This window comes from Pseudonaja textilis, chromosome Z (assembly GCF_049901715.1).
Source record: "Pseudonaja textilis isolate UNSWEBS1 chromosome Z, rPseTex1.2, whole genome shotgun sequence".
NCBI classification, from domain to species: Eukaryota; Metazoa; Chordata; class Lepidosauria; order Squamata; family Elapidae; genus Pseudonaja; species Pseudonaja textilis.
The window spans coordinates 37,005,898-37,031,012 of NC_142008.1; the positions used below are offsets into that span (position 1 = coordinate 37,005,898).

Below are 25,115 nucleotides of genomic sequence, written 5' to 3' on the forward strand. Positions count from 1 at the left end.
TTGTGGTCGTTAAATCGAGAACTACCTGTAAACTGTTTGTTTGGCGTGAAAAATGGCACTCATACTGCACGGACAGCCCCAGACTTTAACACCCCAAACTTTGGGGTCAAAAGAGTTAGCCCGCACTCACTATTGGTCTGGAGTCCGAGGAACAAATTCACCACTTCGTAAAGATAAAACGAAGGTTGTAAATGTATCGGGTACAAATACAACCAATAGATGGCGATAAATAGATTGTCCTGGTGCTTATTGAAACCAGATTAGCCCTGCATTTAACAAAATACTACTAAACCCTATCCGACCTAGCGTTGGTTACCAAACAGCGCCTGCGCCAGCAGTCGTGCCTGTCACGTGAGAATCGCAGCCAATCCCTAAAAGCTATTGAATATACACCCTCCAATCAGTGAGGAGAAAGAATTTCCTAGTTAGATCCCCCTTTGGGGACGTTGGAAGTTCGAACGTTCTGTTGCCCCATCGGGATTTTTCCCGGGGAATCGCGGGGCGCTATGTGGCGGGGCAGCCTCTGCCTGCGGCTGTTGCAGACACTGAAGTCTCGGGGAAGCGCTGCTGCCCCTGGAAGCCCCAAAGGTGCCCAAGGATGGCTTGATGCCGTGACTCGAGAGGCCGCGACAACTTCCTTCTTTCCCTCGTGGATCTCCCTGGTAGGATTGCGAACGTTTAGCACTGTAGAGAAATCTGAGCTCTCGGGTGGAGAAGAAGGAGCCGGAGCGGAGCTTCAGAACGTGCAAGAAGTGGATAGAGGTGAGCAGGAATCGAGCATCAGTTCAGGTATCGATGGAGCTCGGAGTCCCTCAGTGAAGAAATGTCGACCTTGCGCCCCGTTTAGTGGTAGGGCTTTGGTAGCCTCCGGTATACCGCTGGCTGGCGATCAGGCAAGCGATGTATTTTATTTTCTCCTCACGGCTCTGGGAGATGTAAATCAGCGGAAATAGGGCGACTTTGCACGGTGGTGATGGTGTTGCAGACTAAATTCCTGGCTTCCACCTAAACCTACCGATCCTTATAAGCCCGGATGATCAGCCCCAAAAATACTTTATGTGAACCTAGAGGTGTGGGGGGAACTGGCTTGCAGAGGGCAGTGGGTAAATAGCAACACAGATAACGATGCTGCCAATAATTAAGTAGAAACTGGAGTGGTAGAAATGTAGGATTGTACCTTACAAAGATTCAACTCCTGCCAATCCTGAATGACAACGAATTATGATTTTATATGCATCCCCTTCTTAAGACTTTGCAGTTTTTAGAAAATTGGATGTTCATCCTAAGTGTAATAAAGGCTATTGTGGAGAGAAAGGGGTTGAGAATTGTTTCTTCTACCTGTTCATTAGTTCAAGATCTTTCACCTCTTACCTTTCTGCATAATTTACATTTTAATCATTTAGGCATTATCTTTTTCAGACCCTGTTCCTTCAGTATTCAGCATTGATGATATGGTATCACTTATGAGACAAGAAAATGCCAAAGATATTTGTGTTATCAATTTGCCTCCAGAAATAAAATACAGCAATTATTTTATAATTGCCAGTGGATCTTCTGCAAGACACCTTCATGCCATGGCACAATACTTGGTTAAAACCGTACGGCATTTTTTTTTCTTTTAGAGATATGGAAAAAAAATTACGAGCTACAATTGGATGGCCAGTTAAGAGATGAGAATAGTAGATGCTGCAATATGAGTGCTGGCTAATCAAAGCAGATAGTATTTCTAAGCTGCAACTAAAGAAGGATTAGTTTTGATTGCTTGGGAAATGAAGTCTGTTAGTGAATGTTTATAAATATTAAGCATAATAGAGAAATGTTTTTTCAGCAGATATAAGTTTCATTTTTATAGAAACTCTTCTGATTTTTTTACTGTTCCTAAAACAGCAAGGTCATTTTTGTGGAATAAGCCAACATGATTTAAGACAGGTGTGTCCAAGCCACAAGCTGCATGCAACATTGGACAGGAGTGTCATTTATTATCCATACATGAATTTGTTAATTCATAAGGGCAAATTTTGTGGCTGGTTTCAACTATTGTAAATGTGCAGTGAAGCTCTAATGACCAGTCATGCAATTACTTTATCATAGGACCTTCAGTTGGGATACTTAAGTCATTAAGAGTCAGATGAAGGTCTTGGAGGGGGAAAAAATGTGACCTTGGCTTAGTTTCTATCCTATTTGTAATCATCTACTATTCCAGTCTCTGCTCAATTGTAATCAACCATGGCCACCTGTAAAGACAATTTTTAAGTATTTAAGATAAGAATAATAATAGACCTGCTACTCTTTACATTCTTCCAGCCGCCTGCAGTAAGTACTCTCAACTTTATTAACTGGCTGCCTGTATTACAGTAGTCCTAAAATTAGCTTTATGTGATAAAACACTTGGAGTTCCAGCTTTATTTTATATTCTTTGTTATCAGCATACAGCGCTTCTGCAGTAAACATAGCTTATCAGGTCAAACCACAGCTGATATGGATGCTGTCTGCTTCAGTTAAGAAAACCTTCCATCCTATATTTATAAAATAAAATTATCACATAGAACTCAAGTAAATTGCAGCCTGCTGTGTCACAATCTCACCAGAAGCCCCAACAGTTTAAATAAATTCTGTTTATTTTTTATATGTGCGCAGATATTCACAGGAAAGTAACCTGTATCTTTACTTGTACTTGTCTTCCAGTACAAGCATATGAAGAATGATACTGATCCTCATGTTCTGATAGAAGGAAAAGAGACTGATGACTGGCTATGCATTGATTTTGGTAAATATTTTATTATTGATAAAATAGAGAATACAAGTGATTTTATTCATTCATTCATTCATTCATTTCTATAGCTGCCCAACTCTGGGTGGATATAATTATAGAATAATTAAAATATAATTACTTAAAATTAATTGTTCAACAATGTTTTTATTGTTGAATTGTTTTAAAACAAAACAATAAAAACATTAACAAAATAAAAAATACAAACAGCAGCTATGATGATTAATCAGCTAATAGTAAAGCCAAGAACAGGTCCTTAACACATTCTGAGTCTCAGGCCCAGGTACATGACCAATTTTTCAAAGCTTTGCAAAAAGTCAACAGGGTTGGTACCATTCTAATTTGAGTGCAAAATATTCCAGAAGGCAGAAGCTATAGCAGAAAAAGCCTTTCTTTTGGTTCTCATTACTTAATGCTGTGGCTGATGGGATCTGCAACATGTCCAATCTGTTGGATCAGATTGAATGGGTAGAAATTCTTGGAAAAAGACAGATCCTCCGATAACCCAGACCCAAACCATGTAGGGATTTAAAGGTGACAACCAGCATCTTGTATTGCATCTGGAAATACACCTGCAGTGCAGCTTGTAGAAAAGTGTTAAATGTGCTGTATATCCAACACCGTTTATTACCTGTGCAGCTGCATTTTGCACCAGTTGAAGTTTCTAAATGTTCTTCAAGGGCAGCCCTATGTAGAGCATATTACAGTAATCTAAAGAGGAGCTAACAAGGGCACGAATGAGCAGAGCCTCCTGGTCCAGGATTGGGTGCCAATGGCGCCCTACCTGAATGTGTGAAAAGCCTTTCCTAGTCACAGCTGCTATCTGCTCTTCAAGGAGCTGTGAGTCTAGGAGGACCCTGAGATTGCTTATGAGATTTGTCTGGGGTAGTGTCATCCCATTCCAAGATGGAAGAATTTGTCTGCGGAAGGTCCAAATACCCACAATCACTCCATTTTGCTAGGACTGGGTCAGAGCCTGTTTCCCTCATTTAGACTCAAACATCCTCTAGACACAGCATAGCATCATTCAAGGGGCATGGAATAGAGATAGAAGCCTGAGTGCCAACCACATATTGAATGATACTTCATCCAAACCACCTTACCCAGTAGCCTCATGTAAATGTTAAATAACACAGGAGAGATAACTGAATCCTTAAGCTCCCCACAAAATAGGGACCATAGCCTTGGATCTCTTGCTTATCAACACTGATTGAAGCTGACCTTGGGAGAAGGAGGAGAACCAGCACAATGCAGTGTCACACACTCCCAACTCCTGGAGCCAGCCTGGTGATGATATTCTGATACATATATACCTGAACCCCAACTGAAAGGGTGCTAGATAATCTGCTTTAGCCAAGGTTCTCTGCAGCAGCCACATGACTATTTTCTCCATATTCTACCTTAAGAAGGGAAGATTGGATACTGGGTGAAATTGTTGAGTTGAGCAATAGTCCTCTGAGGAGGAGGTGCACTACCACCTTTAAGAGCTGGTGGGACCACTCCCTCTTTCAAAGAGGAATTAACTATCCCCTTCCCAAATCCAATCCAGCACCTGCTCTTTAAAAAATGGGAAGCATATGGATCTAATACAAAAGTGGCTATACTAGCAGCCGAGAAAACTTTATCCATTTCCTCAGGTTCCACGGGCTCAAACTTCTCAGGGCAACTTGTAGAAATAGCCCCCATCACTTCCACAGATTCTGCTTTAATTAAGAAGAATGAATTTGCATGACTTTATCTGCCACAGCCCACATGCATAATATTCCTTAAACGCTTTAGGTGAACTTTGGTATTGAATATCTGATATCTGAATCATTGAAACAGGGCCACTGGACAATTATTGGCAGACGCAGTAAGGGCAGAAAAATAGTTATGTTTCTTCACTCTTACCGCCATGAATAGGCCTTTAGGAGCTCTAGCTTGTGCCCGGTCACCTTCTCTTTTTCTTTTTTGCCAAATGTATTCTAGTTGTTAGCATATTTAAGCTTACTCAGTTCCATTATGTACATTGGGGAGCATTGGGAATCCCCGGCACAGTGTAGAGTTTACTTAGGCATGATCTGTTCTAAAGCTGCTACTTCTTTGCTTTTCTGTACAACCACTAAGGTTCTCAATCAGACCAAAAATCAGGTTATATATGATTGATTTTACAAACTAAGGGAATGCTTCATCTCCCAGAGATTTTGTATTCCCATTCTTATTTTGCATTATTCACCTCACTGTCAGAGTTTCAGACTTGAGGTGCTTTGGAAACCATAACACAAGGTTCCAAAGGGCTATGGATTGCCATAATGACAAATGACATTTGAGTTTGCATACTAGCATAGTATTATCTTTGAACTCAGAGGTTGATTGACCCAAGAGATATATGTGAAGTAATTTCTTACAATATTGTTTTTGCAATACAATCATAGTAATTTATTAATCTAAATGTATTGCAGATGTGGATTCAGGGGTGAATTCACTTAATAAACATGGCAAAAAAAGTCATGAGGCAAAACTCACTTAGCAACTGTGGTTGTATGTCAAGGACTACTCATAATACACTTGTAAATGTGAGTCCAGGACATATTGCTGTAAAGTGGCCTAAAAAAAGGGGTTTCAAATTGTAGTCGCATGATAATGAGACACTACAGTCAGTCGTAAATGTTATAGACAGTTACCAAACCCCAAATATGGCCACATCACTGTGGAAGGGAGGGGTGCCACATTTTACAATGGCCAAAATTGTTGTAACTTCCAGTAGTGGTTGAATGGCAAGTTATAAGATGAGGACTACCTTTAGTGTGTGACAGAGGGTTGGCTGTGGGCAGAAGGGATATGAGGCAGAGTTCAAGGTGGAAGAATTCAAGAAAACAGAGATGAGGGGAACTAGGTGAGCGGAGCATGGCAGGGCAGAAGCACCATGAGGTCCTCCTCCAATTATAGTGCTGTCCTGGCCTAACAACTGCAGATTTGTACCATGAGAACTTTCATTGCTAAGCGATACAATTATGTGATGCTTTACCTAACAAGCGCATCGCTTAGTGACAGGAAGTCCCAGTCCCAATCGTGGTTGTAAATGACTTGTTCTAATATAGTCTGACTTTTTAAGATCCTGAAACTTAATTTAATATGACCAACATGTATAGAAACTCTGGTGCTTGCCATTTCTTCTTAGGTGGAATGCCACACTATGAAAGGTGGGTCAGATGTTCTAATCTCATTCTTTACTTGTTGTACTGTTCCATCATCTTGCAGGCAATATTGTAGTCCATTTCATGTTGCCAGAGACACGAGAAATCTACGAGTTGGAAAAGTTGTGGACACTCCGCTCTCATGATGATCAGTTGACACAGATGGTTCCAGAATCTTTACCTGATGACTTTGTGTTTGAGCTAGATTCTAAACTGCAGTGATGTAACCTCACATCTAAGGATCAGAAGGAACTCTGCACAAAAAATTCTTTGGTCAGCTGAGTTACTGAGCCAATTCTTGGGAAGAACAAGACAAAATGGAGCACATCAACCTGCAACTACCAATTGTCATCATTAGGTACTATTGATAAGTACAAGTAGTGCTTTACTTACAACCATTCATTTTGTGACCATTCAAAATTACAATGCACTTTAAAAAGTGATTTAGAATTGTTTTTCACAACTGTGCAGCATCCCCAAGGTCCCATGAACAAAATTTGAATGTGTGGCAATTGGTTCATGTTTACGGGTTGCACTATCCAAGGATCACGTGATCATCTTTTGCAACTTTCTGACAAGCAAAGTCAAGGGGGAAGCCAGATTCACTTAACAATGATGTTACTGACTGACTACAGGGATTCATTTAACAACCATGGCAAGAAAGGTCATAAAATGGGGGAAAATTTGCTTAACTGTCTTGCTTAAAACAGAAATTGTGGTCATTAAATAGAAGACTACCTGCAGTAGAACTTATCAATGGGAAGTAATGTCCTGTGGGAAAGACAGTGGCTCTTGTTGCAAAGGCAAAAGCTTTTAACATGAATAATAGTTATTAGAAATAATTCCTATTGACATTGGGGTCTTTTGGTTAGTGACTGTTTGATTGCTGTGCTACTTATGTCATCAGTTAAATAAAATTGCTTTGAAATATTTTTAAAATTAATCTCAATTTTATTTTGGTATATTTTTTCTAATGCCTGCTGTTAGTTACCCCCATAAAATCTGGTAGGTTCCAATAATAGAAACTCAATGTAGAGAAAATTTACTTTGAACTGGTATCATTCATGCTGATATTCAAAGTATCTGGAAAATAGTTGTAGATGTAGCAGTTTTGTGCAAGATGTAGTGAAAATAAACCGCTGCTGTAGCACCTAGATTTTCCACAAATTGATGTCAACTTCTAAATTTTCTCTATTTTTTCTAATATAATTAACAACAGGATACCATTTCATCAAGTTGAAAAAGTGCACTTCCCCTTTTCCTTATTCAAGTATCAAATAGGGCTTCAGCAGAATTCTTTGCAAAGCTATCAGAAAATGTTTACGTTCTTAATTGAGGCAAGAAAAAACGAATACACAGGTATAGGTCAATGATGGCAAACCTTTTCCACATTGCGTGCCAAGTGCGTGCGTGCACCCCTAATGCAATGCACGCGTGACTCCCCCTGCGTATGCACGAGGTCCCCTGCATATGCACCGCACACCTCTGCACATGCACGCGTGACCCCATACACGCCTCTGCACATGCGCATGCAACCCCCTCCGCACAGTCCATGCCTCTGTGCATGCATGCACTTCTCCCACACACGCGTCTCCCCCCACGCATGCGCGACAGATACCCGACAACCAGCTGGCTGGTGGAGGGGCACGTGCAATGTGCAGTGGGGTTCTTCCGGGTGACTTCTTGCGTGCTGGCAGAAGTGGCTCTGCGTACCACTTCTAGCACGCATGCCATAGGTTCGCCATCACAGGTATAGGTGGTATCTGGCTCAATAGTAGAAACCAGAAGAAGGATTTTGGAACCCTACAGGATAATCCATTTACATATGAGCCAAGAGTGTGCTGCAGCTGCTAAAAAAGCCAATGCAGTCCGAGGCTGCATTAAGAGAGATAAAATCAGGATCACCTGAAGTCTTAGTGCTACTTTATAATATCTTGGTAAAACCACACTTGAAATACTGTATCCAGTTTTGGTCCCTATACTATAAAAAGGATATGAACTCTGGAAAATAAAGAGAAAAGCAACAAAAATGATTAGGGGACTGGGGGCTAAAACATAAAGACAGTTGCTGGAATTGGGTGTTTAATGTAATGAAAAGGATTAGGGGTGACATAATACAGTGCTGCAATATCGAAGGGGTTGCCCCAAAGACGAGGGAGTCAAGCTATTCTCCAAAGCACTTGAAGGCAGGACAAGAAAAAGTGAATCAAGGGCAGAAGCCACTTAGAACTAAGGTAAAATTTCCTGACAGAACAAATAATCAGTAGAACAACTTGCCTCCAGAAGTTGTGAATGCTCCAATATTGGAACTTCTTAAGAATTTGTACAGCCATTTGTCTGAAATGGTATAATTTTTCCCTGTAGGGGTTGGCTAGATGACCCCCAAAGTATCTTCCAATGGTTATTCTTTGTAATATGAAAAAGCATTTAAAGTGACTGTAAATTTTGAAATATGTGAAACCTAAATCTGATGATAGGAAATTATTTTTAGACTTTGCCTGGAGTGAATGTTTCAGGTCTTTCGCTAGCATGCAACTGCTGAATCACCCCCCGCCCCCCAAAAAAGCTTCATTTAACAATCTTTTTTGGTTGTTGCTATTGTTCATATAATAAACAGCAAAAAAAACCTCTGCATTAATTCAAAGGCTCTGTTCATGCAATGGAATAACTATTTAAAGCAAAGTTGTATTCCACCTCCTTTCATTTTAATTTTTGTATCAGTGCTATGGCAACAGGATTTTAATTAAAAATTTCCATCCAAACCTAACAGGAAGACTATTGTATTATTACTCCTACATTGTGTAATGTAAGTGGGCTTATTATAAATATCTCTTATTCAGCAGCATCACAACTTTGGTTGCTGAATGAGATAGCAAAGGCACTTAGACTTATCTACTGCTTCAGTGGTTTACAGCCCTTTCTAAGTGGTTTACAGAGACAGCATATTGCTCCCAACAATCTGGGTCCTCATTTTAACCACCTCGGAAGGGTGGAATAGGGGTTACTTATAAAAATAATGTCAAACAAATTCAATACTTTGCAATTGTTTTCCTTGCCACTGGTTTACAGAAGCCCCAAATTCAATCACCAAGAGGTCAGAAATATACCATCCATTTATTTTGTTTTTTGTTTGCATAGAAGGCATATACTAGGTGGACTAAAATATTTCAAAATAATATCACAACCATTTTATGACTTCCAAATGTCTTCATATAATTTAAAACCATTTGAAATTGTTCAGTCAAGCTTCTTAAGGAACTTGTTTTTTGTTTTTATTGTTTCTAACCCAGACTTTTAAGCAGAGGCTGGAATAATTCCAATTTAAACGTGTACCAAGTAGCTCATTAGCTACTGGATCAAGCTAATCTTTAAACCAAAGATATCTGGTTTTCTTCCCCCCTTTTTTTTTTTTAAACTCTTCAAGACAAATTTCAGACTTCCTTGCAGAAACTGTTTAGTGTAGTCCTAAAGAATTGTGGAGTTTCCTCGTGTGGATTCCAATGAGATATGCTTAGGCTAAAGCATTTCCAGGAGAGCCAATTATTGCCTGGAAAGCAATCTAACCATATATTATTCCATTCAATGCAGAAAAAAATATTGAACTTACTCATTAGAAATACAATATAACTTCTAAAAAATATTGGAAGAGTTTTTACATTTATCTGCTGCAATGCCCTTCCATCATTTTGGAGGGAAGACTCTTGCGATACCTGAGCAATTCTGTCCTTGTAATGAAGGGAAAACTGAAACTTTGGGACTTGTGGTTATGCTACCATTTTAATCTGCCCTCCAAGATAGATGTATTTTCCTCTTCATAAAACAATCCCCAAGTAGGACAGAGACTGATTATCATATCTAGCAGACCAGAACATGAGGATTTTGGGCAGTGTCCCCCAGTTTAGAATTCAAGCTATGATTGAATGCAAATGACTTGCATTGAGGCAATACTAAACCCGAAGTTACCATACTCAATATCTCATTTTTTTTTCTTAAAAATACATTTCCAATTTATACTATTCTGTACAGGTAAAGAATATTTCTTTAGACTGGCAACTCAGCAAAACTAATTGAAACTGCAAGTGTGCTTATAATCTTACTTTACCATTCCTTTGTTTCACAGGCCTGCTTAAATCATAAAAGCAAAGACAGGGCATAAATTTATTTTTTATCACTAGTCGCAATTGTGAATGGTCACTAAATAAGGTAATCGTTAAATAAGAAATACCTGTATTAAGTTGCTTCTAATTGGCTGGAGTATTGTTGCATTAATCCCAATCAAATCCTAATTACAGCAGGTATTGGACTCTTACAAATTAGCCTACTTTTAAATTATGTCAATAGATTTATGTATTTATAATAATTTATCTACCTTAACTACTTATGACATTTTTATTATAAATTTTGATTTTATTTTTTCTTTAGTTTTTATATTTTTTAATTCTATGCTAATTATCTAATTGATACTATATTATACTATTTTGGGGGGGTATGTTTTATGCTGGTCTATGATTGAAATAAAAACAGACAAACATATGTAGCTACCTTCTAGCCAGGTAGGAAGGAAAAAAGGCTTAATGTCAATCAATGTTTCAACTTACAAAATGTTAGAAGTCAAAATATTAAATACTTTTGAAAAATGATCAGAATCAGAATTTAGTAACTGCAATATAAACAGTGTCAATAATAATGTCTGCTTCTATGGATAAACTATGCCTAAAATATACAGAGAATGACAGAAATGGAACAAATTTTATCTGAAAGAGGTAATACAGAATGTAGAACAACAAATGATAGGCCAGGAGAATTATTTGGAAAAGAATCCTTTACCGGATATACAAAATAGATTTATTAAAAATTTCAAAATTTGTGGGAAAAAGAATTGGAGAGAAATAAAATTTTATTTTGACATTTGATTGAATTAAAAATTGTTAGAATATAAAACTGGTTTATTTGATCAAGATAAAAATACGTCAATGATTGCTGACACAAGATTGAAAAGTTGATCTCTATTTAACCTTATAGAGCAGTGATGTCACACCCGCAGCCCACAGCCCAGATGCATCACCTACTAGCCATGTCCATGCCTGGCTTAGGGAAGTGGGGGGAAGTCATATGTCACATGACAAGAATCTGACACCCCTGTTATAGAGGATGAAGTTATTTGTTTATACTTCTTGTAATGAGGATTCAAGTCACTTCTTATATATCCTTTTTATCACATTCTTTTTTCTTCATTCTAGAAAGAAAAAAGCTTTTTCTAAGTTTATGTTTGTATCGGTTTATGCTGTTTATATTATTGTAATTAAATTCTTAATAAAACTATCTTTGAAAAATGCTTATATATACATAAACTAATGCTTACAGATATATTTCAAAGTCGCTGTGAAAGCTTGGCAGGTAATATCTAAATTTGATAATAAACATAAAATTTAAAGTCACCTCAGACTAATTTTACAACCAATTGCTTAAGCAGATCAAACAAATTGCTAAACTTCTGCTTTATTATCACTGCAAGCTATTAACCTCACAAAGTTTAGTTAACAAAACTATTTACACGTTTAATAGCGTTAAGCTCAAAGGTGCACACAAAGCAGCCTGCCAGTCTCCTCTAATTATAGGAAACTAGAAGAGAACTGATCTCTTATCAGTATTAAAATGTCCAAATTAAGTCTTTAGGCATGAAGGCAAATTGATCCCACAATTTTACAATATCAATATTGAGTCATTTGAGTTCACTTATGACATTATCAATTTCAGTTCATTCTACTTCTGATGAAGCAAACTTCAGAATCTTTCAGTTGTGTGTTGTGTGTATTTAGAATCATAGTTATTAGTACAGCCTCTTCTGTAGGCATCTTATAAATAAGAGTAAATATGCAATATATATGAACTACCAGTCTGTGAATTGCCCTGTTAATTATTCTGTTCTGGCAAGGATTTCCATTTCAACCCCATGAATCAATCAATACATTTTTTTTTAATGGACATAAGCGCTTAAGATCTCCTCTATTCTTTCAGGATTTTTAACCTCTCACTCTTACCAAATAAAACAAAGACACATTTATCTGATAGTAGGAGTTGAACTCTTTATTCCATTCAGAGGCATCTGGCAAGTGAAGCTGCATAGGGGGCACATTACAGAGAAGAAATGATCAATACTTTATTGAACACTGAAATCATTTAAAGTATCACTTCCTAGCTATATGAAATACTTCATATTGCCATATCAACTGAAACTAAAAGGCATGATTTTACCATACTAAAGCCTACAAACTTAAAGAAAAATGACAACATTTATGTCAGCAGGTGTAAATGTAGCACTTATTTTGAAAAATAAAGCTATTAAGGAAAACAATCATATCAATCTTTCCCAAAATTAATAATATTGGACTCAGATTTTTAAAAATCATTATGTCCATCTTCTTACTTCAGTAATTGTAAAAGTTCATTATAAGAAAAAAAAATTCTAAAGTTTAGGTAAAGTATTGTTCCCCCGTCCAAGCCCCCAAGAAACTTGATTTTCTTTCTTTTTGCTAAACTACAACATATACTTGTATTTTTAAGCCAATTAGTAAAGAAAAATGCAGTAAAATAAAAGAAACCACCCCCCCCAAAAAAAAAACGTTTATCTAATCTGTATAATCATCATCTTTGGGCAAATGATCTATTCTATGTAGAAATGCCTCTATTTTCTTATCAATCTAAGAGGTAGATCAACAAAATGGTGAAACAAACTGTTTTTGCTAATTGTGCCCCTCCAAACAGTGCAGCTTAGCAGTCTCAATCTTCTCATGCACAGAAACATTACAAACAAAAGGGTCCGAGGTAATAGCATGGCTCGTGCACCCGGGGAGGCATGCACACGCACAGCAGTCTTTATGCACCATGTGTTGCCACATTGTTAAACTGAGGTAGACTGAAGTTTGTGTAGAAACTTGAATGCATATTACCACAATCACAATTCAAATTACATTCTGAAATTAAAGAAAAAAATATATAATTTTTCTGTGATCCCTGCTTTTTAGTACATGTTCTTAAATTTGTGGTTGTTGCAGAATGTGCATAAATGCTGCTGTACCTTGTTTGTAAGCCAAGCTTGAGGTTGTATGAATTTATTTTTATTTTTAAAAAAACCCTTCGAAGTGGCTTAGCGTGGCCTTTAATAGAGGATATGTAAACTTAGCCTTTCATTATCTTTCAATAAGATCATCAAACAATGTTGATCTCACCTCCCTCATCCAACACCCAATACAACAACTGAAAAGAGTATGAAGCAATCGCTGGAAAGCAGAGAACCCATGCCTTCTAACTGATCAAGCACATTACCAAAAACTCAAGATGAAGCTTGCTCTTTGAAAAAGAACATATAAATGGGCTGCAAATGTTCTAGTATTAGTAGGCAGAGAGTGATGGTCAAAGGCACAAAGGGTTCATGCATTCAATCAAGTAATACAAGAAAAAAAAGTCCAGTTTTAACAGACTTCCTAGTGTTTACCCAGAAGTCCCAGCCTCTTGCCATCACTTCCTTGTTCTGTTCCCAATAACGTACCATCAATTTTTTTTATCCCATCTTAACAGAAAAATAATGGCATTGCTGCAATGAGTATATTGGCATTTGTTTAGGTTAATCTGAACATTCACTGATTCCCTGCCCACCCCCCAAAAAAATGATTGTGTTGACACCCTCATATATAATCTGAAACTAATTTTTTTCCATCTCACTCCAGTCAGCCAACAGCTAGAAGTCACCCACAACATTTGTTCCATCTCAATAAATTCTGCAGCACTCCTAGATTATTGGCTGATCAAATTTATCATTTTTTAAAAAAATAAAATGCTCAAAAACTATTAGCTTTATAAAGTATACAAAATACAAAAAAGCAAAAAAAAAGGCAAAAAAGGAATAATTTCTTATTTGAGGTATTAAATGCCTGAGGTAGTTTAGTAAAATGCATATTCATCTTTTTATGCCTGGCCAACTTCACTGAAACCTCTTAGTTTATACATGGCAGTATTGTGTATAAATGCAGCCAAAAGGGTTTTTTAAAAAAAGCCACTTGGTTAACATTGGGAATAACACTTAACCTCTTTGTTAATGCCCTTATCTAAACTCCAGTCCCATCCCCAAATCAAACCTTCCCATTATTTTTGCTTCTTTTACAAGTGAAATAGAAGAGCAATGCCTTTACTTTTATACCAATGAACTCGAAAGAGAAAGCTTCATTAAATCAATGCCTAATATTGCTGGGGAATAGTAAGAACCATGAAAGAAAACTAGCAAGTTTATGTTAAACTGTGAGAATAGAACAAAAGGGAAGTGAAGGGATCCTTAGTTTAAAGCTGGGTTTCAAAAATAAAGAGAGCCTAAAGAATACATTCTCAGAGACAGTATGCCAACAACGCCTGGTCCTCAAACAAACTGGCTTGGTGAAACTTTTATATATCATTCCAACAGGTGCCCATAACCTGTCCATTACAGTTTAGTCTCTCTCTCTCTCTGTGTGTGTATCTCTCTCTCTCTCTCTCTTTGGTTTGGCATCTGTCTCTGAAGGGTCTTTTACTAAATCTTTATTTTCTTCTCTGCTGAGGCTGTCCACTTGGTGCTGTTTTCTGTTGTTGTTGTTGTTGTCTTCTTACCTGAGCCAGTATTTCCTGAATTTTTCGTTGGGCAAGCTATGTGACAGAGAGGAATTGTCATTAGATAATTTAATGCCTTTTTCACCTAACTGCTATCCCATTTCTCAAAAACATTTGAAATTGTGTAACTTTTAAGTGCACTACCCACAGCACATTATGTGTTTGAAATACTTCATCAGGAATGACTACAAATACTGTTACAATTCTTAAACCCATTTTTGGACAAGTTAAAAAAAATAGTAAATAAAAAAGAAACCACCTAAATAAGAAATTCATATACTACCACATTGTCAAAGTGAGCCTTGCTAGACAAAACAGGAGGGCAAGAAAGATTTTCATGATTTAAAATAACCCATTGGCATTTACACATAGATCGCTACTTTAAAAAACTTTTTAAAACTCCCTTTTCTAAAAGGTACTTCAAAAGGAAATGCAAAAATTGGTATACAGGTAATCCTCAATTTACAACCATTTACAACGATTAACACATGGGAAGTGTGACACTGGGGTTTAGCACCAATCTCCTGTTCTGCCCCCTTGCACTGACTTCATTTACCTAATCAGCAGGTCTGTGATGGCCCTGTCTCAGGCTGCTGCTTTTAAATCGGGCTGCAATAAGACTAGCCTTATTGCCAATTTGATCCTTGAAGAGAAGGTTGATCTGGCTTGAGGGAAGCGTTCCCCTCATAGAATGTGCCCAGTGGGTTATCGAATATGGTACCAGTCTAAACTTCAGGGCTGGGGAGGGGTGTGTGGCTATTGTTACTAGAGAACCTCTAGTAGCCTCCGGGGACACTGGTCCACAAGTGCCTGGCTGTGAGACCCTTTACGTTGGGCTCAAGGATCAGGTGGGATTGCTGCTGCTGTACCAGCCTCCCTGCTGCATGGCAGCTTCCCTACCGTGGACCTCACCACGGGGCTGGTGGTGGAATTCCCCAGGCTTATAGTACTAGGAGATTTCAACCTGCTATCCCTGGAGGCGGAGGTAGCCCAAGATTTCATGGAAACCATGACTTCTATGGGCCTGTCCCAGGTCATCCAGGGACCGATAGGAATAGTGGTCATACACCTGATTTGGTGTTCTTGTTAGAGCAGTGCCTATGTGACCTGGAATTGGTGGGCCTGTCCTTCCTTGGTCCTCTTGTCATGGTCGGATCACAGTCTAGTGGCAATGAGTTTCATAAGAGCTGTAACCCACTGCAGGGAGGCAGGACCCATTAGATTGGGTCCCGTTGACTAATGGACCTGGATAAGTTCCAGGAGTTTGGGGTTATAGCTGGGGGTTATTACTGTGCAGTACAGCTGAGCTCTTAGTCACCGTTTGGAATAGGAAGGTGACTGAGACTCTGGATAGAATTGCACCCATGCGACCTCTCTTCACACATAGACCTCTCTGTGCACCATGGCATACAGCGGAAGTGAGAGGAATGAAACACATGAGGTGTCTAGAGCGCCGCTGGCAGAAGACAAGGGATGAACTTGATCAAACATGGGTAAGAACTGCTATTAAGGCCTATCTTGAGGCAATTTGTGTGCCGAAGTGTAAATACCTCTCCACACTAATTGCGTCTGCAGATAATCACCCAGTGACCCTCTTTAAGGTGAGCCACATCCTCCTGAGGAAGGAGGAGATTGAGGTCCACCTGAAGGGGCACGCTGAGGAATTTGAGAATTTTCTGAAAGACAAAATCACTTGACTTCATTCCCAGTTAGATGCTGGCATGGTTGTTGGTTCGGTGGAAACTCCCAAGGTAGGTTCTTGCCCTGTTATCTGGGAACAGTTTGACCATGTTGCTCCTGAGGAAGTGGACAGGATCATAGGGAGTATGCATGCAAGCACCTGTGTTTTAGACCCACGTCCCTCCTGGCTTGTGAAAGCTTCCCAGAAGGTGACAGCTGTATGGTGAGTTAAGTGTTGTAGTGTCCTCCCTCTCACGGTGCTTGGAGGCTGTTAGGGGTAGGATGGGAGTAATGGGTTGAAACTAAACCCTTGCCAAGTAGCTCTGGGTTTGGGGTTCGTTGGTTCAGGGAGAACTGCAACCTTTGGTCTTGGATGGGGTGACACCACCCCAAATCGACCCTGTGCGCAATCTGGGGACTCTCCTAGATTCACGGCTCCTGCTTGAAGAGTAGATGGTGGTCATGGCTAGGAGGGCCTTAGTGCAACTGCGGGTTGTGCGCCAATTACACCCTTTCCTGGAACAACAATCCCTACTTACAGTCATTCATGCTCTACTCACTTCACATCTTGACTGCTGCAATGCGCTCTACATGGGACTGCCCTTGAAGAGCATCCGGAAGCTCCAGTTGGTGCCAAATGCAGCAGCGCTCATGGTTTTGTGCAGATCCCAGTATGCACATGTATCACCTCTCCTGCAGGAGCTGTACTGGCTGCCGATTTGCTTCCAGGTGCAATTCAAGTTGCTGATTGTCACCTTTAAAACCCTTCATGGCTTGGGACCAGGTTATCTGAGGGACCATCTCTTGTGGGTCACATCTACCCAACTCATCAGAGCGGGGAGGCAGGGAATGCTGCAGGTTTCATCCCCGTGGAAGATACACCTGGTAGGACCCAAAAGAAGGGCCTTCTCCATGGTGGTTCCCTCTCTCTAGATTAGGGGTGGCCAACCTTTTGGACCTCAGGGACCACCAAACTCATAATGTTAGATCCCAGGGACCACTAACTGGTTCTGTGGGCATGGCCTAATTTGTGGGCGTGGCTTGGTGGTCATGTGACTGGCTGGGCATGGCTTTTATGTAAATATTATAAATATATAAATAGAGGCTTTTTTTTTATAAAAAAAGAGAAACTTTTACCCAAAATCAGCAAAGCAGGCAGGCAGATTGAGTTGCTCACAGAATCACAACAGATTCATTCAGAAATCTATCTGCCATTGGCTAGCTCAGTCTGTCACACAAAATTTGCTTGCAAGCAAACTCACAAAGTTAACTCACCATGTATGTAAATATTGAATTTTTTATATAAAAAAGCAACTTTTATCCAAAATCAGGCAAAGCAGCCAGATTGAATTGTTCACAGAATTATTCAGTGATCTATCTATCTGCCATTGGCTAGCTCAGTCTCTCAAATTTGCTTGCCATGAGTCTGCACTGAATTTGCTTGCAAGCAAACTTTCAGTCCTAAGGGAGGTTCAGCTGTGCTTAGCTAGAAAGCAAGAAATCCAATCATTTCAACCCAAATCTCCCGGCACAGCAGAACAGATGACGGTCGGAAAAAGGAAAAATAGCAACTTAGCAGACAAGTTTACTGGGTAAGGAGTGAGTGGGTGGGGAGGGTTCCCATGGCCATGTGGGCTGAGCAGCCTTGTGTTTCTACACAGCCTGGATTAATTGCTTTGGGGGGGTGCTCTGGGGGTGAGATTTCTCTGCGTCCACCAAAATTTTCTTACAGCCCACCAGTTGGGGACTGCTGCTCTAGATCATCATTCCATCAGAGATTAGAATGGCCCCAACCTAATACTCTTCCGGAAGGCGCTAAAGACCTGGTTCTGCCAGCGGGCCTGGGGAACCCAGAGCAGGATGGAGCCCATTAAATGACTCGTGATCTGCTGTTGCCAGGGCGAGGGATGGGCGGTGATATTATATGATATTATTATATCATTCTTTTCATTAATTTTGTTTTAAATGAGGTTTTATATTCTGTAAGCCGTCTTGAGTTGCCATGGACAAATAGGCGGCAATATAAGTTCAATAGATAGATAGATAGATAGATAGATAGATAGATAGATAGATAGATAGATAGATAGATAGATAGATAGATAGATAGGATAGATAGATTTGAAGTTATATGGATCTGAAAAAGTGATGGCTCATCCTTATAACAACTGCAACATCCCCAGTCATGTAATTGCAATTTGAGCACTTTAGATTTCATTTATGCGGGTCCAATCATGATTTTGTTAAAGACCGTATCACTTAGTGATCAAAATTCTGGTCCCAATTGCGGTTGTTAAGTCAAAAACTACCTGTAATGGGAAATGCGATTGAGATTGTAATTATTGAACAATGAAAAAGTGAAAGAATTCTACTTCAAACAGAAACTTCCACCAACCTGGCATGCATAGAAATGACCAGTAATTTTCACAACCACCTGATCATTTTCATCTGGTGTCTGATCACGAGGAACAACAACTTCTGCACTTGTTAAATTCTGAAGCTCATTTACCTGTTTTTTTTAAAAAAAGTAAAATTATTGCATTGGCTTTTCAAATCTTGTAACCGAGACCTACATGTGGATATTATCAAGAAAATAGATGTAAAAAATGTGGAAGTAAAAAGGTTTGCAAGAAAGGTGAATCAATATAGACTCTGGATAGCATACAATAAAGTAAAAGAACCATACAAACTAGAATAAACTCAACACTGAAATTCCATAAATGGTTCCCAGAAGAATGAAAACTCAAGTAAAAACAGTTGTGTTGTTGTAACACTTTTATGAATTGTCAGGGGGGAACAAATTTCTTAAAATTGCACTACAATATAGGATGTTCCAAAGTACAGGGATAGCAACAAAGGTCTGCCTAGTCCATCTGAAGATCCCAAAGATTACTTCAGGCTGTAAGGAGCTGGACAAGACAGAGCAACTGTCCAATTGATTCTCTTACTTCCTTTTACACTCACTATGTATGGGGTCGCCTTCCATATGAAGGAGGTGGTCTGTAACTAATGGGGTCTTTCTGGATTGTGCCTCCTTCAATAGGTGGAACTTTGGCTGGTATTCCTGTGGTAGCCCTTTTCAGAGCAGAAACCTTTAGTTAAAATAAATAATTTTATGATGTTATGTTATTTTGATTGGAATTTGTCACCCACAATCTATAAAGGACAGGACACATACATAGCAGCTAGGAAATAAGTACACAAACATGCAAGCAGGCTTGCTAGCTAGCTTTGGGAGAGGAAAGTCTGTTCCTCGGCCTCAAATCAGACATTTTTGTTTTATAAGATTATCTGGTAAAATACTTTCCCATGCTCTAATACTTGCCGTTTTGCCACCTTTCCCAATAACTCTACCAGCAGCATAGGATGGTACTTTTATATGTGCTTCAAGTTTCACTTCTTCTTTAGGTCCAAAGAAATTTTCTTCCTTAAGTTTCCCATAGATTCTCCCTTGGGCCTTTAAGTAAAAAAAATAAATAAAAATAAGTCAATATTACCAAACACTAAATTCCAGAACATAGTGCATAAAGATAAGATTATGGGTTTTTTTCCATCATTCCAGCCTTTTCATTTTCCAACATCAAACAACATAAATAAATCCCAAACCTTAAGAAGTTTTAAATAATCCCCCCCCCACCACATATCAACTAGCTCAAGAATATTAGAATGTGATTTCCTATAAGGATAATGGAACACTGGAGCAGATTTTCCAGAGATTAATCTGCAAGCAGCCAATGGCACAGTGATCAATAGAATATGCCTCTCAATATTTTTTAAAATCACCTTTTGGGAAGATATAATCTCCAATTTGAATGTTACAACAAAAAATGCCCAGTAATAAATATTACAAGTTATCCATAAGTGAAGAAATATGGGCACATTTTGCTTCATACATAACATATCCGAAACTTTAATTAATTCCAAACCTTTGGTTGCCTCAGGCAACTGTTTGAAATGTAGAAAAATCCTTCATATCTTACGATTGTATTAAAGACTTTATATGGCCTTTATTTAACAGAGTCAAATTATGCAATTTTGGCACTGGTGTCATCTTTTAACAGAATTAAGTTCTCCAATTATCCTCAACATTTACACCTTTAAAATCACAATGGCAGTTTTAGTTTACCGTGCAACATTTTTGTACTTATAAGCAGCTTAGTAGTGTCTGATTATCTAACTCAAGCAGAATGTTGAAACTGTGTTCAGAAATGTAGTAATGCCCAGCTTTTTGGGGTATCCAAAATGCTATAGTTAGAGATAGCCATTGTTTCTCTATCCCAGGTACAGGAAAACTTCTCAGCAGTTGAGAGCCTTTCTGATGGCCAGAGAGTTTTCCTTCCCATGATCTAGAAATGAAATGAAATCACATATTTGATAATTTGTCACAAATGTTAGGTTGATGATTGGGAGGGTATGGAGGACTGCAAAAGAGGGTGACATGTTATTTGCATATCTTTGTGCTATAAACAAACAAAAAACATTAGAAACTATAAAATGTTACCTTGAATTGTGCCTCAGGTGGTCCAGTAATTATCACCATTCTCAATTTGGCATCTGGTCCTTCAGGAGGCGCTATCTGGAATGTAAGTGATATATTTAAGATATTATTAGATCCTTTTCTATTCCCTGGACTCTAATGAAATCAATCGATGTTTATTACGGTCACTGATCAGCACTACAAATAAAAAGCATTAAAAATAAAAGACACAATAATATATTACGATTCATGGTGGATTATCAGTGGGCAGTCAGAGTCTGCTTAATTTTGCATACAGAAAAACAGAATTTGGCCACATTCAGAGAAACTATTTATATTGATCTGACAACTGTAGTATGTAAGAGAGATCAGTATTTCCTGGATATTTTATTATATTATAAGTTGAGGCCATGAGTCCTTATAGAAGATGTAATATAGCAGGATCTGAGCTATAGTTTCAATGGCCCTTTGTCCACAGGGGCAGAGTCTCAGCTAATATGGCTTTTTTTTTTTGTATTGGGCATCCAAAACTGTTGTGGGAAGTGCATTGTAGCATGCTGAAGTTAATGGCTTTCTGTTTTTGGGGATGGTTATTTGACTAACGTGCTGTTTTAAAGGGAAATAAAATCACGTTAAAAAACACACTTATTTTAATTCTAAAAACATTGGTTAAAAACTTTTTCATGAGAGTGGGCATCCAGGTAAGATTCAATGGTGGACCAGGTGTCCCCAAACAAGCAGAGATGTGTGATTGTGGCAGCGAACAGCAGTCAGGATTGATTTATAGCTGGTAGTTTTTCCAGATAAAGAACTAACAAATTGTCCACCTGCCCCCTGGACTGCTGCTTATCATGAGGAGATGGAAGGTTTTCTTGAGAGTAGAATGGCAGAAGGTCAAGGAAGAAAGTATGCTTCCTTATACAAGCCACAGCCTTTTAAGGGATAACAAACTCTCAAATCTTCAGTTTTGAATATAACCAATTGAAGCTTTTGAAAACAGTGGGACAAAGAAAACAACTTTCAGTGATTCTCAACTTTCTTTCTGAATTATAGAAACTAAAGCAAAAATGAAATATTTTTAACAGAATGTAAAACAACAGCAAAGAGTTTAACATGATTTTGACTAAGTTATAAAAATATAAAGAGGACTGCACAAATTTAAAAGATCTCAGCTCTTTCACCCCAGCAAGAGCTATGTTTCTGCTCGCTTTTTTTCCCCTGTGCCTTTCCCAAGCAGCGATGGCTGGGGCGGAGCTGGGGAGCAGCAGAGGCGTCGGGGCTTCCTCCTCCACAGTAAGCTGGGCCTGGAGGAGTGCACAGAGTTGTGGGCGAGCACCGGGTCAGAAGATGTGCTCTGACATCGCTTCAACATGTGTTTCCAGGACACCCTTCCTCTGTCCTGAAGTAGGATTGAGTGGGGGGAAGAGAGCAGGGGGAAGGGTGGAGGGAAGGAGAAGTCTGGCTAGCTTTCCTTTAGCGTGGGGTAGGGGGAAGATACGCTCTACAATACGCCCTACATGGCCTGTCCGCTGCTCTCGCTGTACCTTGCACAGCACAGTGAAAGCACGCTTCACAATGGGGGAGACTGGATCCCCTCCTCCTCCTGAAGCCCATTACAACACAATGTGACCCTGCCCTACTTGCCCCTGGCAAGTCTCTCTCTCAGGGCAGAGAGCAGGTCAAGCGTCCAGCACGAACAAAGCCAGAAGTAGCCACCCACCATTTCCCGCCAATCAGGCAGTGAGAGAGAGAGACAGATTTGGCTTGGTTTGTCTTGTCTGCTTTCCTCTCTCTCCTCCTTGTCCACTTCCGCAAGAATTCAGCAGATACTGCCTTGGTGATGGGTGTGGGGAGTTTTGTTCCATACTTTGCCTGCCAAGCATCTTTGGAGACACCCAGGGACTATGTTTTCTGGCCACTTTGGACCGAGTTGCATGTGCGTGCTTGTATGAGTGTGCTGCTGCTTGGGATAATGCTTCTCTGAAGTGCATGCGGTGATTTACGCCTGACAACACAAGGTTTATTTTTGTATCTTTCTAGAGACAGAGAGAACATGGTCAAATTTCATTACAATTATTCCCTGGGTGTTTAGATTGGGAGGTGGAGAGTGGGAGGGAAGGAGGGAGGGAGGGAGAGAAAGAAAGAAAGAGAGATAAGGGAGAGGGGATGAGAGAGAGAGAGATAGACAGGGAGAAAGAGAGATGGGAGGGAGGGAGGAAAAGAAGGGGGGAGGGAGGGCGAGAGAAAAAAAAGGAAGATGAAAGGAAGAGATGAGATAGCACGAGATGAGATAGCACGAGATAGACAGAGAGGGAGAAAGGTGAGAGGCAGGGAGGAAAAGGAGGGAGGGAAGGAGGGACAAAGTGGGGGGGTAGATACTTATTTCCCATAGAAAAGAAAACATGGGGAGCCACAGAACCTGGGTAGGCATGGTTGGGGGGGTCATGTGACTGGGTGGGAGTGAGTGATGTCAAATTGGCCACACCCACCCAGGTTTTGTGGCTCCCTGTGTTTTCTTTTCTCTGGAAAATGGGTCCAAGTGGCTCTCTGAGTATTTAAGGTTGCAGATCCCTGGATTAGAGAGAGGTTAATAAGTACATTTATTAATGACTGGAAATTCCTTATAAACTGTTTTGTTGGACAAAGAAAAAGAAAAAAAATGATTTAGATTAGAAAGGACTGACTATGGGTAGAAGGAAATTATGTTGTACTGTTAGAGAGGGGGGATAAAATATAAATCTACTTACAACTGTTGTTAAGAGCAGAAGCTATTTCTTTTCTTTCTCTTTTATATTTCTTTCTTTGTACTTTTTCACATACTTCCTCTTTACTTTTCTTACTTTTGTCTTTCAAAATCTGCATTGTTTTTATTCATAAAATTTCTTTAATAAAATTATTTTTAAAATATGTTTACGGATTTTTACAGTACAGCTATTAGTAACAGTCTTTTTAAGGTACTTCTTCATTTGAATCAAACATATCTTTATATAAATATACATCCTGCTATCAGACACCTACCATTTTGGTAACTAGAAAAATTACTGAAAAATTATTTCGTTGTGATTTATTTGATTAGCTGGTTGTGAAGAAAAACAGTAATATTACAAAATCTTCTATTTCCTGAAAACTTTCTGCTATAATGCTGCTGTACTAGCTTTTCTTTAATCAGCAAAGAGCAGACATGCCTGAACTTGAACTATGTGAAATAAACTGAAGTCTAGGCAAATGGACTTCTCAAATAGTAAACCATTTGCTTGTCTTGTTTTGAATTAAACATTAAAAATTGTGTGGAAACAATTAAGCTGTACTTCAAAAACATGGCCTAAAGGTTTCATGCTAAGAACAATTATCTAAAAGTCTCGACCACCAAGACGGTTTTTTAAAACAACTTCTATTTCACCTCTCAAATAACTTTTAAAAATATTCTTGTAATTATCTTGTCTCTGAATGAGCCAGGAATACCCATTCTAGAAACAGGAAGTACCAGTTTTTGCTTGATATGCAAGGCATGGAGTCTAAGGTAGCCACAGAAGAGGGCCTGTAAAAACTTGATCGTAAGAGTCAAGAAGACAGTGGTATAAATAACTTACATTACCTTAATAGATGCACCTGCAAAACGAGAAAGTTGCTTGATGTGCTGCCCTTGCTTGCCAATAATGGCTCCCACTGCTAAGGCTGGTATGAACAGATGTACTGTTTCAGATTCTGGTTGTTGCTGGAATGCAAAATCAAAGAAAACACAGGCAGGCTATGAACAACCACAAGGCTAAGTTACTCTTAAGGCAAGATTATACCTACAAACATTAGGTTTAAAAAACATAAATATACAATTTAAATCAAAGACATAACGGAGAAGGATGATTACAGACAAAAACACACAAATCATTAACTTCAAAAAAGCAGTGGTTAAAATGAAGGGTGGGCAGTAAATTCAGAATATATGCAGTAAAAATATTTAAAATAGCTGCAGCCTTTTCAATAGAGAATTTTATCAGTTTTTTCTAATGTCTTTCACATGTTTCATGTTTTTTTAATATAATTTTTATAAAGGCCATAACAGTTGTGATTGATTAATGTCTTTATATGGCTGTCCATCTCACAAGATGTCACTCTGGGCAGAAACAGTTTTTAAAAAGGTATAAAAACTGTAAACATTCCAAACACAATCACATTAAAGCCCATAAATACATACATACACACACACACACACACACACACACACACACACACAATTCGATCAGCAGCAGAGCCACATTTAACTCTTTTATCAATTCTATTGATTTATAAGAACACTTTTTAAAGGAATTAAATGTCACTAAGAATTCCAGTGATACAAATTGCAAATTCCATATTAAAGTTTAAGATTTTCAAGAGATCT

At 38.9% G+C, this 25,115-nt stretch overlaps 2 protein-coding genes and 1 pseudogene across 5 annotated transcripts in view; 2 read left to right on the plus strand and 1 right to left on the minus strand.

Moving 5' to 3' along the window:
• The first annotated feature begins 352 nt into the window (after nucleotides 1-352).
• MALSU1 (mitochondrial assembly of ribosomal large subunit 1) lies at nucleotides 353-6,885 on the plus strand. 2 transcript variants are annotated; one of them, XM_026706398.2, is made up of 4 exons: nucleotides 353-762; nucleotides 1,420-1,598; nucleotides 2,686-2,767; nucleotides 6,011-6,885. In XM_026706398.2, the coding sequence occupies exons 1-4, from the start codon at nucleotides 507-509 to the stop codon at nucleotides 6,166-6,168; spliced, it is 675 nt and encodes a 224-aa protein (XP_026562183.1). In that variant the 5' UTR covers nucleotides 353-506; the 3' UTR covers nucleotides 6,169-6,885. The 2 variants fall into 2 exon arrangements, with proteins under 2 accessions (XP_026562183.1, XP_026562182.1); XM_026706397.2 differs by having other exon boundaries at nucleotides 403-789.
• A 5,121-nt stretch (nucleotides 6,886-12,006) lies between these two features.
• The window catches only part of IGF2BP3 (insulin like growth factor 2 mRNA binding protein 3), a 63,465-nt gene continuing 50,356 nt past the window's right edge, over nucleotides 12,007-25,115 (minus strand). For all 3 annotated transcript variants that reach the window (XM_087916498.1, XM_087916497.1, XM_026706400.2), the window contains 5 exons: nucleotides 24,333-24,452; nucleotides 20,762-20,836; nucleotides 19,586-19,717; nucleotides 18,656-18,769; nucleotides 12,007-14,619 (listed from right to left, as the gene is read on the minus strand). In XM_087916498.1, the coding sequence (XP_087772624.1) occupies nucleotides 14,515-14,619; nucleotides 18,656-18,769; nucleotides 19,586-19,717; nucleotides 20,762-20,836; nucleotides 24,333-24,452 (546 nt within the window). In that variant the 3' untranslated portion in view covers nucleotides 12,007-14,514. The remainder of the gene's footprint in view (nucleotides 14,620-18,655; nucleotides 18,770-19,585; nucleotides 19,718-20,761; nucleotides 20,837-24,332; nucleotides 24,453-25,115) is intronic.
• Nucleotides 15,948-17,291, plus strand: LOC148123974 (uncharacterized; annotated as a pseudogene).